The sequence below is a fragment of the Oreochromis niloticus genome, linkage group LG1 (genome assembly GCF_001858045.2).
Source record: "Oreochromis niloticus isolate F11D_XX linkage group LG1, O_niloticus_UMD_NMBU, whole genome shotgun sequence".
NCBI lineage: Eukaryota > Metazoa > Chordata > Actinopteri > Cichliformes > Cichlidae > Oreochromis > Oreochromis niloticus.
This window is the reverse complement of record NC_031965.2, coordinates 27,558,563-27,570,535: the sequence shown is the minus strand read 5'-3', so window position 1 is coordinate 27,570,535 and position 11,973 is coordinate 27,558,563. Positions and strand designations below refer to the sequence as shown.

The 11,973-nt window shown below is 38.7% G+C and overlaps 2 protein-coding genes across 2 annotated transcripts; one reads left to right on the top strand and one right to left on the bottom strand.

Moving 5' to 3' along the window:
- Positions 1 to 442: 442 nt before the first annotated feature.
- Positions 443 to 3,964, top strand: gnpnat1 (glucosamine-phosphate N-acetyltransferase 1). The gene is made up of 6 exons (XM_003437497.4): positions 443 to 626; positions 1,441 to 1,604; positions 1,740 to 1,802; positions 2,228 to 2,355; positions 2,669 to 2,730; positions 2,873 to 3,964. The coding sequence occupies exons 2-6, from the start codon at positions 1,451 to 1,453 to the stop codon at positions 3,018 to 3,020; spliced, it is 555 nt and encodes a 184-aa protein (XP_003437545.1). The 5' UTR covers positions 443 to 626; positions 1,441 to 1,450; the 3' UTR covers positions 3,021 to 3,964.
- A 608-nt stretch (positions 3,965 to 4,572) lies between these two features.
- On the bottom strand, positions 4,573 to 11,048 carry styx (serine/threonine/tyrosine interacting protein). The gene is made up of 11 exons (XM_003437715.5): positions 10,810 to 11,048; positions 10,426 to 10,458; positions 8,732 to 8,785; positions 8,533 to 8,630; positions 8,387 to 8,447; positions 8,258 to 8,294; positions 8,139 to 8,178; positions 6,584 to 6,634; positions 6,307 to 6,379; positions 5,625 to 5,715; positions 4,573 to 5,168 (listed from the first exon to the last, which is right to left on the bottom strand). Exons 1-11 carry the CDS (start codon positions 10,879 to 10,881, stop codon positions 5,095 to 5,097), a joined length of 684 nt encoding a protein of 227 aa, XP_003437763.2. The 5' UTR covers positions 10,882 to 11,048; the 3' UTR covers positions 4,573 to 5,094.
- Positions 11,049 to 11,973: the final 925 nt, after the last annotated feature.

Below are 11,973 nucleotides of genomic sequence, written 5' to 3'. Positions count from 1 at the left end.
TCACAACTGTAGCTTACTGGATAATATTTATGTATAATTATGAGTAACAGTGCTTCAGTTGTATTAACAAACACATAATGCAGTTATAGGGAAGAGTTAAAAATACTTATGCCATCAAGAGCGTGTTTCATCCACTTTTGTTCAGCTAACATTATTGTTCTTAGAGTGCAGAGACAGAGATGCAGTCACATAGATCTGAGCTACAGCCTATAAACATGTATTGCCAGTGGGCATTCATTATAATACTGTGCTCCTTTTGACAGAAAACAACCGTATTTCTGTACAAACCTCTCATGAGAGTATACAAGCCCTTCATAAATCATGGGTGCATCATTGACTGTAGAAAATATTCTACAGTCATTGGGGTGTATTCTGGAAAACTATTGGCATCTGGATTTCTTTTAATCAATTGACGTCAGTGGGTTGCGCCAATTACCTCTGCATCTTTGCCACGTCATACACAAGGGCTAGTGCCAAGCGGAAACGAATGCCGAAGGCAGCCACAGTGTTCAATGATGTAGCTCAGCCTCATTCAAAACTATAGTAGAGAAGCCCGGCTGTCATTGCAGGTCACTTCACTGTGGGGATTCCGAGGGACCATCTCTAGCTGTGTTGGCTTTTACTTGGTAAGTAGCTACCAGGTGGCTAACTGCTTAGCTAACGCTAAATTTATCATTTGGTATGAAATGTGAGGATACACTTCCGACGCCAACTGGGCTATTTAAGTTTGCTTACATGAAGGTAGCCTCGTGTAGACGTTTGACAGTATAGGGGAAACACGGTTTACATACGCCTGTATTTTGCCGGGTTAGTTGGCAAAGGTTTCAATAACCCAAGTTTCGTTTGGCTAGCTAACGTAACATTAGTTAGCTAAGCATTGTGGTCGCTGTACTGTAATTTGTCTTAGTTAACGTGGGCAGCTTGCCCTTATTTCTTTGCCACACTCAACCGGGAAACAATTACGCTTGTAAAAGTGTAATGTTTTATGGTGCTGCCATGGAAACAAGATTTAGGACGCCTGTGGTAGAAGTAGGAAACTCTGTCGCAGAAAGTGACTCCCATCAGCAACAGCGACAGTGTTACCTTCTTCCCTTGCTCTGTAAAGCCCTCTCAAATTACATATCCTGGTCAGGCCCTGGGTCCTGTTCTGTAGAACAGATCATGAATGAACACTGAGGAAACGTAGCATAATCTGTATGCGGGTGTGTCAGCTGGTTTGTCAACCTCTGAAAGCATACCTGTGAACCCTGAGGAAACGTTTTACCAAGTGAAACTGTCAGGTCAAAGTTCTGTATGACCAGAGCACACGCTCTTTCAGTCCAGGCTGATTTTTATGACTTGTATCAGTTCATTAGCCAAATAAGTTGGGTGCTGCTTTGCCCACGTACTTTTTTGGGTGTGTGTCCCTGAACTCATCTGTGGTACGTGTTTTCCATTCAGAGATTTTGGAATGCTGCTGGACGAGACTCCACTTTTTGAGCCCTCTCTGCTTCGGGAGCTAGACTGGAGCAGCAACACTGCCTCATTCTCTCCCCCAATCTCACCATGCAGTCCAGGGGAAGGCCTGGTGCTGAGGCCACTCTGTATGGCAGATTTCAACAGAGGTGAGTCTGTACAGCATAAACCTCACCAGTATGTTATTTTTTTGTTGGTGTACAATATGAAACATCTCAGAATTTCCCAGGAGATGGATTAAAATACAATAATTTTCACTAACTCTTTATTCTTTTTCATTCCAGGATTTTTCAAGGTTTTATCTCAGCTCACCAAGACAGGCGATGTCACACCAGAGCAGTTCGCCAGTAAGTCGTACTTACCGTCTTATAAATATTATAAAAGTGAGATAATTTAGTTTGGAACATAAACTGTTAACTGAGTGTCATTTTGAATGACTAATTTTCAATTTAACACAACTATTGTTGCATCTTAGACAGCAGATCATATATGTGTGTATGTGTGTGTGTGTATGTGTGTGTGTGTATATGTGTGTGTGTGTATATATGTATGTGTGTGTATGTATGTATGTATGTGTATATATATGTGTGTGTGTGTGTGTGTGTGTGTGTATATATATGTGTGTGTGTGTGTGTGTGTGTGTGTATGTATGTATGTATGTATGTGTATATATATGTATGTATGTATGTGTATGTGTATATGTATGTATGTATGTATGTATATATATGTATGTATGTATATACACACACACATTTTGTTTATTTTTTGACAGAGAATTTTGAGCACATGAAGAAGACTGGAGATTACTATGTCATCGTGGTGGAGGATACAAATCTGAGTCAGATCGTGGCCACGGCAACACTGATCACTGAACACAAATTCATCCACTGCTGTGCCAAAGTACAGTATACCCCCTACCCACAGTTTGTGTATATTCAAGTATACACCTGTTTGTTTGGTTTTTTTTCTCCCTGTGTTTTCCTTATCACCAGTTACATAAAAAAGTTACTGATTAATGTAGTGGTAATTACAAGACTAATATTTAATTATTAACCCAGTATATGACCATAAACTGGGTTAATAATTATTTAATTTATCAAATGAAAATGCAATCTTATTTCCTTAACTAGGAAAGCTCAGCTAACATTATAGAGATTACATACATGTTTATTAATCTTGACAATGAGTAAATTAAAATCGTATTTATTTATAGAGAGGCCGGGTGGAGGAAGTCGTCGTCAGCGATGTGTGCCGAGGGAAGCAGCTGGGCAAACTGTGAGTCAAGACACTGCTTTGGCTTTTCTTTAATATCTTAGTTATTGTCCAACATATCAAAAGACAGTTCTATATTTTGAATAGTTTATGTCTTGTGATTTCTACTTTTAATACTTTTCACCGCTCTTCTTTATCCCAACAGATTAGTCTCAACTCTTACTCTTCTCAGCAAAAAACTGAATTGCTATAAAATCACTCTTGAATGTGCACCCAAAAACGTGGCTTTTTACCAGAAGTTTGGCTACTCTGCGTCAGACGAGACCTACATGCAGTGTCGATTTTTTGACTGAGAACGGAAGGTTTAAAAAAAAAAAAAATCTGTTTTGGGAAAAACGGACTGTATCTTTGCACGCCCAGTGATAATCAGAACTTGCAGAATGTCTTAAGAACTGGAGCTTCCCGTGGATGAGGTTGCTGTTGTGTCACAGCTGAGTCATCCAAGAACACTCATCATGATTTCAGCACACTCGAGTAAACATTTACGAATGTTCAGGCTCAGTGCAACACAGTCCCTTGTCCTTTTGGTAACCGTGGCTACCTCACCAGGGTGGACCTGACATCTCATCATCTGGAAAAGAAAAAAATATATACTATTTTCGTTCTTTAAATTGCTGAAAGTTTTTCTTTTCCATTTACCAGTGAAAGAACCGTTTATATATGTGACTTCCATGCAACTGTAGGTAATTACAGCTATGTGGGAGATCAGGATGATACCAAATAAAGTTATATTACTTATTATGTAACTAAAACAATCAACAGGTAACAGACAACTCTACAAGGTCACTTCAAAACCAAATATGCTTTAAGAATTGTAGATTGTGATTGAACTGACAGACGGCTGCCAGAAAAGCTTTTTTTCTTTACTTAAACATATTTAGTTTTACTTTTTTTTTTTTCATATAGATTATGTGTAGCTGGATAACTAATCAAATTTTAATTACAAGAACTCTGATGAAGACTGTTATAAAGTTTCACATTAAGTGAGGAAAAAATATTTTGAGGTACTGGTAAGTTGTTAACATGCTGTTAAGTTTTGACTTAAGTTGCCAAATGGGATTAGCGTTTAAAGGTTTTTGTAATGGGAAATGGGTCAAAATGATTTTTGTAAATTAACTCTTATTTAAGCTTTTCTAGTTAAGTTTTATAATTATTCTTTTATCCTGGAGAGAGGGGGAACATATTTAATGTAATTTATTTCAAAATGAGTAGTCAAATAAAATCATCTTTGGTCTAAGGTGTTTTTTTTTTTTTATTCTTGTATTTATTTCTACAAAAAAGCAGATCCATGTTTTAACTAAAGACTTGATTTGAGATATTTGGAGTTGTTTTTTTGGAGGTCAGGATGGTGGTGGAATTCAAAAAGGTTGGTATGCTGCGGTTGAGGTGGTGTCCGATTCCCCAGTTACATATCGAAGTGTCTTTGGGCAAGATGCTGAAATTGGTTGTGTTAATTTTCTGAGTGTGTTAGTCCAGTGATGGCAACCTGTCCAAAGGTGCATTTCTCACCCAGTCAGCTGGGATAAATGAAATCAGTTTATATCCTCAGTTAAAACTGATTTTGTATCATGAAGAAATGGCCCATACATTAATCTCAAGTGAGAAGAGTATCAGGTCTAGTCTATCAGAGGAAATGATACTAAAATGGGGATTTAGCTTCCATCATGCTCTTAATGCAATATTGTTTCAACTTTAGTGATGTTTAATTATCAAGCATCACTATAGAGTGACCTAAAGTAACTGTTGTTGCAGAATCTTGAATATGGTTTTGTAAATGTAAAATATGACTTATTATTGGCAATCTAATAAAAGCAGTGAAGGACTGCAGAAATGAGGACACAGCTGAACAGGACTCAGGACTTTATTAAGCAGTGAGTTTTCTATTCCTTACTACCCCACATTAAGTCTGATATTAGTCCATAACCCTATTACTCCCGAAATAAAGGCGTAGCTATTCCTCTTCTCATGTCCTCCACTGGGCGATATCTTGGCTACTTTCCCTTTTGCCAACTTTCCCCACCTGGTCGTCTACACAAATTCAAGTATCGAAAGTGCATTATTGCAATACTGTCCCGCTGCAAATGCAAAATGCTTTAAATACTATAAAACTGCAAAAAAGAAAAAAAGTCCCCCATCAGTGCATACAGCTCAAGAGAAAAGAAAGAAAGAAAGAAAGAAATGAGTTATCAAATTGTTCCCAGTCCCTATTAGTACTCCATGTCTCAGACATGAGTAGTTCCCGTCCTGCCCCGATCCCTTCCCCTTAGAAAAAGTTCAAATATTTACATTTTTAATCCCATTAAAAATGGAAAAAAAAAAAGAAGAATTGAGTGCACTCTGCCACACAGCAAACATTATCAGCAAAGCTCATCCATTCTGTGCAGCTGCGACCTGCATCCCTCCAAAATCTTCATCTTCCTCCAGGCTGCGTTTGCGGCTTCCTATTACAGAAAAGAAAATGAACGATTACAAAACAGCAACTTAAAGTCCGTCACCCATAATCCCCAAACATGAACACTCTCACACTGTCAATAGTAATAAGGACCAAAAGAAAATATGAATGCTATGAGTCATGAATTGGTCACAATGGAGCTAGCTTTTTTTCTAATGAAAGCCTTCTTTAAAGTCAAACATAACAAGCAGCGTTTTACAAATGAGTAACCCACCATTACCACATTACCAGCTAATGGTCCTGAGAAAGTCTGATAATGGATGCCAAAATGGCACAATGGACCCATCGACACTGCTTGAATGCTTGAATTCATTTTAACATGACACATTTTTTATTATTTCTGCTGTGCTAAAGCTGTAACCAAATGCTTTACCTGCATTGGTTCAGTAATAAGAAATAATGGGACGTGTGTCTCTTTCCAGAACTGGGTACGTTAAATACAAACCTGGCATCCCAGCTTGTAGCGAGAACGGCCTGTCCAACTGCACCGACATCCTTTTAATGGTCAGTTTGGCAAGGTAGATTGCTTCATATTCCTTTAAAAGCAAATCAAATTTACAGCTGTAAGAATCACAGGAATGACAACAGCTTTTGGCTGACTTCTTACACGCTCAGTTAATTACTTAATGAAGCTCAAAGACTTTATAGTAGCAGTATTTGTAAGCCCATGCCACAATTTCTGTTTTGAGTTAATGAAGTAAAAAAATAACTGTGTGATAAAACATTTACTTTAGTTTGAAAACAACACAAGTACACATGCCAAGTAAGTTAGCAAGCCACTTGTACTAAGTGTGGCCAGCCAAGGCAGACTAAAGAGAGATGATATATGGTGGTAAAGATGGGAAAATAATTTCTGCAGCCTCGAATGAGAAAACACAATAAAGCAAAATCAGCAAAATGAACCAGTATAACAACACAGGCTGTAGTGATTTTGTATTTTTTCTGTGTATGCAACTTTTTATCCAATACCATCATATAAATGTTGCCTTTCTTTCAAAGGAAAATGACGGGCGCACAGTGAATCTGCTGTAGTAGCAATATTATTAATACAGACCAATTACAGTCATGTACAGACAGTATGATTATTAGGTATTAGGCTACACTAAAAGGTGAAAATATGAGCTTACCTGTAGCTGATGCACAAAGCCCACATTGGGATTGATGCAAAACCTCCTCTCCTGAACATGGCTGAATGCTTCCCTACAGAGTGAAAAAGGAAGAACTTGAAACCTCTGCAAGCAACAGTAACTGCAGCAGCAACTGCTTTCTGTGCTTCTATCCAGTATATTTATATATTATAACAATTAGGCTGCACTCCACTTACTTCTGTGTAATAATGTCAGCTTAGTTTTACAATGTGCTGAAATTGTAAGCAATACACTGTTGTGAGGAAAAAACACTCACCTGTATTTCATACCGAATGTTTCCATAAGATATGCAATCACTAAGGCAGCACTGAAAGAATAAAAGTAAACTTGGTTACTTAAGTGGTACAAAAGGTGCATCATTTCATGTAATATATTTCCTTTAAGCATCGTTAGAGTTAGACAAATGCAATAATGGACTTATCAAATAGTGGCAGAGCTGGAGCCCACACCAGCTAACTTTGGGCAAGATCCAGGGTAAGTCATGGTGAGGTTGCCCATTAATAATAGGACTTGCACGGACAGACTCAGGAAGAGCATTATTTAACCTTTAAAGGCATTATGTCATGATGTCAAGGCAACAAAGATGTATAGTACAGTGAAATGTCTTGAGTCACCCTTCTTTATATTTTGATAGAATAATGGAAAATGGGTGCAGCAGTTTATTAAAACGTCAAACATGCATGGAAATACAATATACCGGGCAAAAACTGTGCATTTGTAACAAGCCTGAAATTAAATATTTGGTATGACCACCTTTATTCTTCCACACAGCTTGAACTCTTCGTACGCTTTCTCGTAATATCTTCAAGTAGTCTTGAAGAAAAAAAAAAAAAAAGGAAGGATGTGCCAAAGCTCTTCGTTGGATGTTAACTGCCTTTTGTTGGGTTCCATCAAGATGATCTTACACTGCCTCAATAAAATTGAGCTCCCGGCTTTGGGGAAGGCTGATCCATGACTGATATTGTTCCACTGTGTTATTTTCTTTTTTTTCTGTCCAGGTATATTTTTTACTGCACCGACAACATGTTTGGAATCATTGACATACTAAAAAAAATGAAGACGCTACAAATCAGATGCTTTCCAGATGGTATTGCATGACAGCAAATGTCAGCTGTGGGTAACACCACATACTGGATTTGACAGTTTTACACAATATTCCTTCCTTCCTGTCACAATACGAAAGGGAGTTTGTGTCTCTGGCTGGAATTGAACTGCTGACCTTTTGTGTAACCCAGTACACTATACAACCACTCCTAGATGGTACTGCATGACAGATCAAAATCTGACAGTATTTTTCTGTGTTCATAATCCCACCAGGGTCCTCGAGACCACTGGCTGAAATACAACCCCAAACCATTACAGAGCCTTCACTGTGTTTCAGAAATGGCTGTAGACACTCACTTTTGCATTGCTCATCTGACCAGCTCCAGAATTCGAACCAAAAATATCAAAATTGGACCTGCTGACACTGATTTTCAGTCCAGTTCTTGTGTCATTTTTCTCTCTTAAAAATGGCCTTACACAAACAAACAAACAAAAAATTCCTCTGAAATTGATCAGGTTGATGGGCTGGACTAAAAAGGAGTGAAGAAAAGCAGCCAATTGCCAAAGAGGAAGTTTGAGAGACTATGAGAACTATTTCTCAAATCAAACAAAAAAAGAAGTCAAGATCAGTGGAAGCAAAATATAATGAAATGAAGGGTTGCTCAAGACTTTTCACACAACTTTATCTTACATGCAATTTGCTCTGCAAACTGAAAAAAATATCATATGAGGTGAAATTACACCATACAGAACAAATGTAGTCTCACCTTCTTGATATCCCTGCATTACCATGAACCAGTACCTTTCCTGAAAGAGCAAGGAAACAGTTGTTAATAAAATGCCTTACACTCTAGGCAATACAAACGGGATTGGCATGCACCTTTACCTTCTGTTGCTAAGCAGCCATCAATGAATTCTTTAGTCTGTAAAAAGGAAAATTAAATTTTATTGCAAACGCCACACCTTTCAGCGAAAGAGAGCTTTCCCAGAAAACACGCCCCACCTCTTTACTCACCATAGGGAAAAAGCGGATTATATTTTCCACTGGATTGTCAGCAATATCTAACACAAGGTATCTGCAAGAAAACACATGATGAAATAAAACTCCCTGTTTCAGAAACATACCAATGTTAGGCAAAGATCACAGAAACACTTACTTACCTAAACATGTGAGGGAAATTAGGTTTGATAAAATTGGCTTCAATGTCTTGGCGGACGCACACAATGTGTGTTATGTTGTGTCTTTCGAGAATTGGCAGCTAGACATAGAGGAATAAGTAAAATGAGGGATGAATGCATTCATTTTATTTGTGTCTCCATATCCAAGAGAAATCAGTGAAATCAGTCCTCCAGCAACTACCTTGCTTTTCATCGCAGAAGAGTAGGGACCTAAAAACAGTCCTGGTAAAATCTCCTGAATAGAAAAATACAGCAAACATTAACACAACACAGGCACCAACATTTCTTCATCTTTAACAAAGGATTTTATATCTGGATACTGACATTTTACTGTGATCACTAGAAGTTTACACACACTCATCATGGGCATGAATCATGGTAATTATGGGCTTTTAATGAGTTCTTGGGATGGTTTAAAAAAAACAAAAAGAATTAAGTGCACAAGAATTAATTATAATTTTGTATTTTCCACTATTCCACACAGAGTCAAAAATATACATACACCCAACTAATCTTTGGTTAAATGTCCCTTATCAAAGTATATCTTGACTGGATGCTTTTGGTAGCCATCATCAAGCTTCTGGTATAACTTTTCCTGGATATTTGGCTGCTCTTCTTGGCAAAATGCATAGAGTTAATTTAAATTGGTTAGTTTCCTGGCACAAACTCTGCTTTTAAGCACTTAAATTTACATTAGGTTGAATTTGAGGCTTTGGGAAAGCAATTCCAGAAGCTTAATGTTAGCTTGCTTTATACATTTAACAGCCCTGATGTGTGTTTGAGATCACTGTCCTGCTGGAACACCCAACGGCATTGAAGTTTTAACCATCTAGCTGTTGATGATTCTGGAGGTACTCCTCCTCCTCGATTATTCCATCCACTTTGTGCAAAGTAACAGTACTACTGGTAGCAAAACAGCCTCAAAGCATGATGCTACAACAACCGTGTTTGACAGCTGGTGCAGTTTTTTTAGGTTTGAAAGCCCCTGCTTTACTTCTGCAAACACACCACCTGCCATTGTAGCCAGATAGCTAAATCTTTGTTGTCTGTCAATAAAACCTTTCTCCAAGAGGGATTTGGCTTGTCCATGCTGGCAGCGACAAATTGCAGTCCAGCTTAAAGGTGCTGAATTTGGAGTAGGGGCTTCTTTTTTAGCTCTGACCCTCTCAGTCGATGTGGATATAAAACTTCACTATAGAGAGTAATGCTGGTGTTCCAGCAGATTTCAGTTCATGGCAGGCTTGAGCTTTGATTGTTCCTGGGTTAACCCTGAACATCCTAACCAATTATCTCTCATTTTAGGGTGACAGTTCGGGTCAAAAGCAGTGATGAGCAGTCAGACTGCAGCCTCAGGTCACACAGGAGAATCGCTCGGATGACCGCTTTAAAGTCTCATTGCGCTGGTAAACGACCCCAGCACTGATCATAACGATGAAGGGAAAAAAATCTCCAAAATGCACAAACATTTGACCCAGAGCATACAATTGATTTGCACAAATATAATGTTTTTGATACGCTGCTTAGTGATGGTATTGACTCTGAAATTAGTGCTGATGAGAACCAAATGAAGTGAACTCGATAAAGGAACCTGTTCACCCAAGTCATTACAGATGTATGGACCATGAGGCGTGTATGTAAACATCTGATCATAAAATGTACACATATCATCAAAGTAGTACCACGACAGCCAAACAAAGTTGTATTAAAGTTTAAACAGTAACTATAATGATTGAAAATACAATTAGCTGCATTGTTCTGTCTCCAGATTAATGTTTTAAGAACTTTAAAGCCGCATTTACCATAGGAATAGACTAAAGACGTTCAACTGTCAAGATTAAACTTGCCACTATAAACAACAGACTCATCCTTACACACCTGCATATCTCGTCTCATCGGATACGCCCAATCCTGGAAAAAACAATGGGAATTTGAAACCAAGGTTAAAAGATGTGGCAGGTGTTCCTACCACAAAACGACAGCTTAAGGCTAGTTTACTTTGTGCACGTTGATTGCTAATGCTAGTAGGCTACTCAGTGCCTAAACGCCGCAAAAGACTCATTAAAAGACAATTTTGAGAATGGCTCTCACATTATCACACATTACATTAACACGTCACCCTCCCAAAAACTACAAACTACATACATACACATATCGCCCTCTATATTGTTCCCTGCCAGAAAGTAAAACTGCAGTGGAGGCTAGCTCAGATTAGCTGGTCAGACAGACACAGTGGACATGTCGGCTAATACAGGATCTCACCAGAAGGTCCTCCTTGGTATCGGGCAGAGACGGAAACTGAAGTTTGTTCTCCTCCTCCATCCTGCTGACCATTCGGCCACCGCCGGCCCGACTTCACGCGCGGTATCGATGTTTCCTCGCGGCGGGGTTAGCTGAACAAACGGTACAATTTGTTTTGAGGCTCCACATGCATGTCCGCCATACTGCTCCCTCACATGCGTCACGTGATCCCGAAGGAGCTGGCCGACAGATGCGTGGAGAAACGGAAAAGGGGAAACAGCGTCGCTTCGCGGTTGTTTTGCGAAGCGCAGAGGTCACAGAGGAGCACCCCCAGTGCCACTGTAAAGGAAATATTTAAATTTGTGAAATTAAGGAGTTAAGATGAAAACGTAGTCTGAGATGTAGTCTACGAGCTTCTGCTCACTGCTTCTCGAAGGGCCTTAAAACTGGCAACATCATGACTGATAATGTTTTACTGTCTACATATGATTTTACTGTGATGTCAGTGTGTTTGGGATCATGTCACGACAAAAAATGAATTTCTTGTTGATGAACTTTCCAGGTGATATTTCATTGTGGATCAGTATCTGAGAGTATTTCGCTGAGTTTCTAATTCCATTAATTTTGAGAACATTCCCCACAGCACTGGCTGAAATCCAGCTCCAAACCAAGACAGAGCCTCCACTGTGTTTTACAGGTGGCTGTAGACACTCACTGTTGTACCACTCTCCTGACCTGCTCTGTACATACTGATGACAATTTGAACCACAATTTTAACATTTAGATTAATCCCTCCATGAGACTTTTTCTTACAGATTTTTGGTTATTTTCTCCATATTTTCCTTCCTTAAGTTTTTTTTTTTTGTGGTCTTATTAGGTTTTAAACAGATGGATTAACTCTTCTTCTTCTTTTTCTTAATAACATAACTTTTAGATACTGCCCCCCACGTCTTCCTTTGTCCTCCATTTGTCCTCCATTTGTCCATTATCTTCGGATATTTTAAGGATACATTGCACGCCATCCTGAAATATGCCAAGTTTTTGTCTAACAGCTCTTTGAGAATCACGTTATTGGTGCAAAAATATTAATTTCTGTCTGCCAAACAGTGTTATTGTTGCCATTCTTCATCCACTGAAGAAATGGGAGGAAATGATTTTTGCAACAAGCTGCTTGTAAGAAAGTGC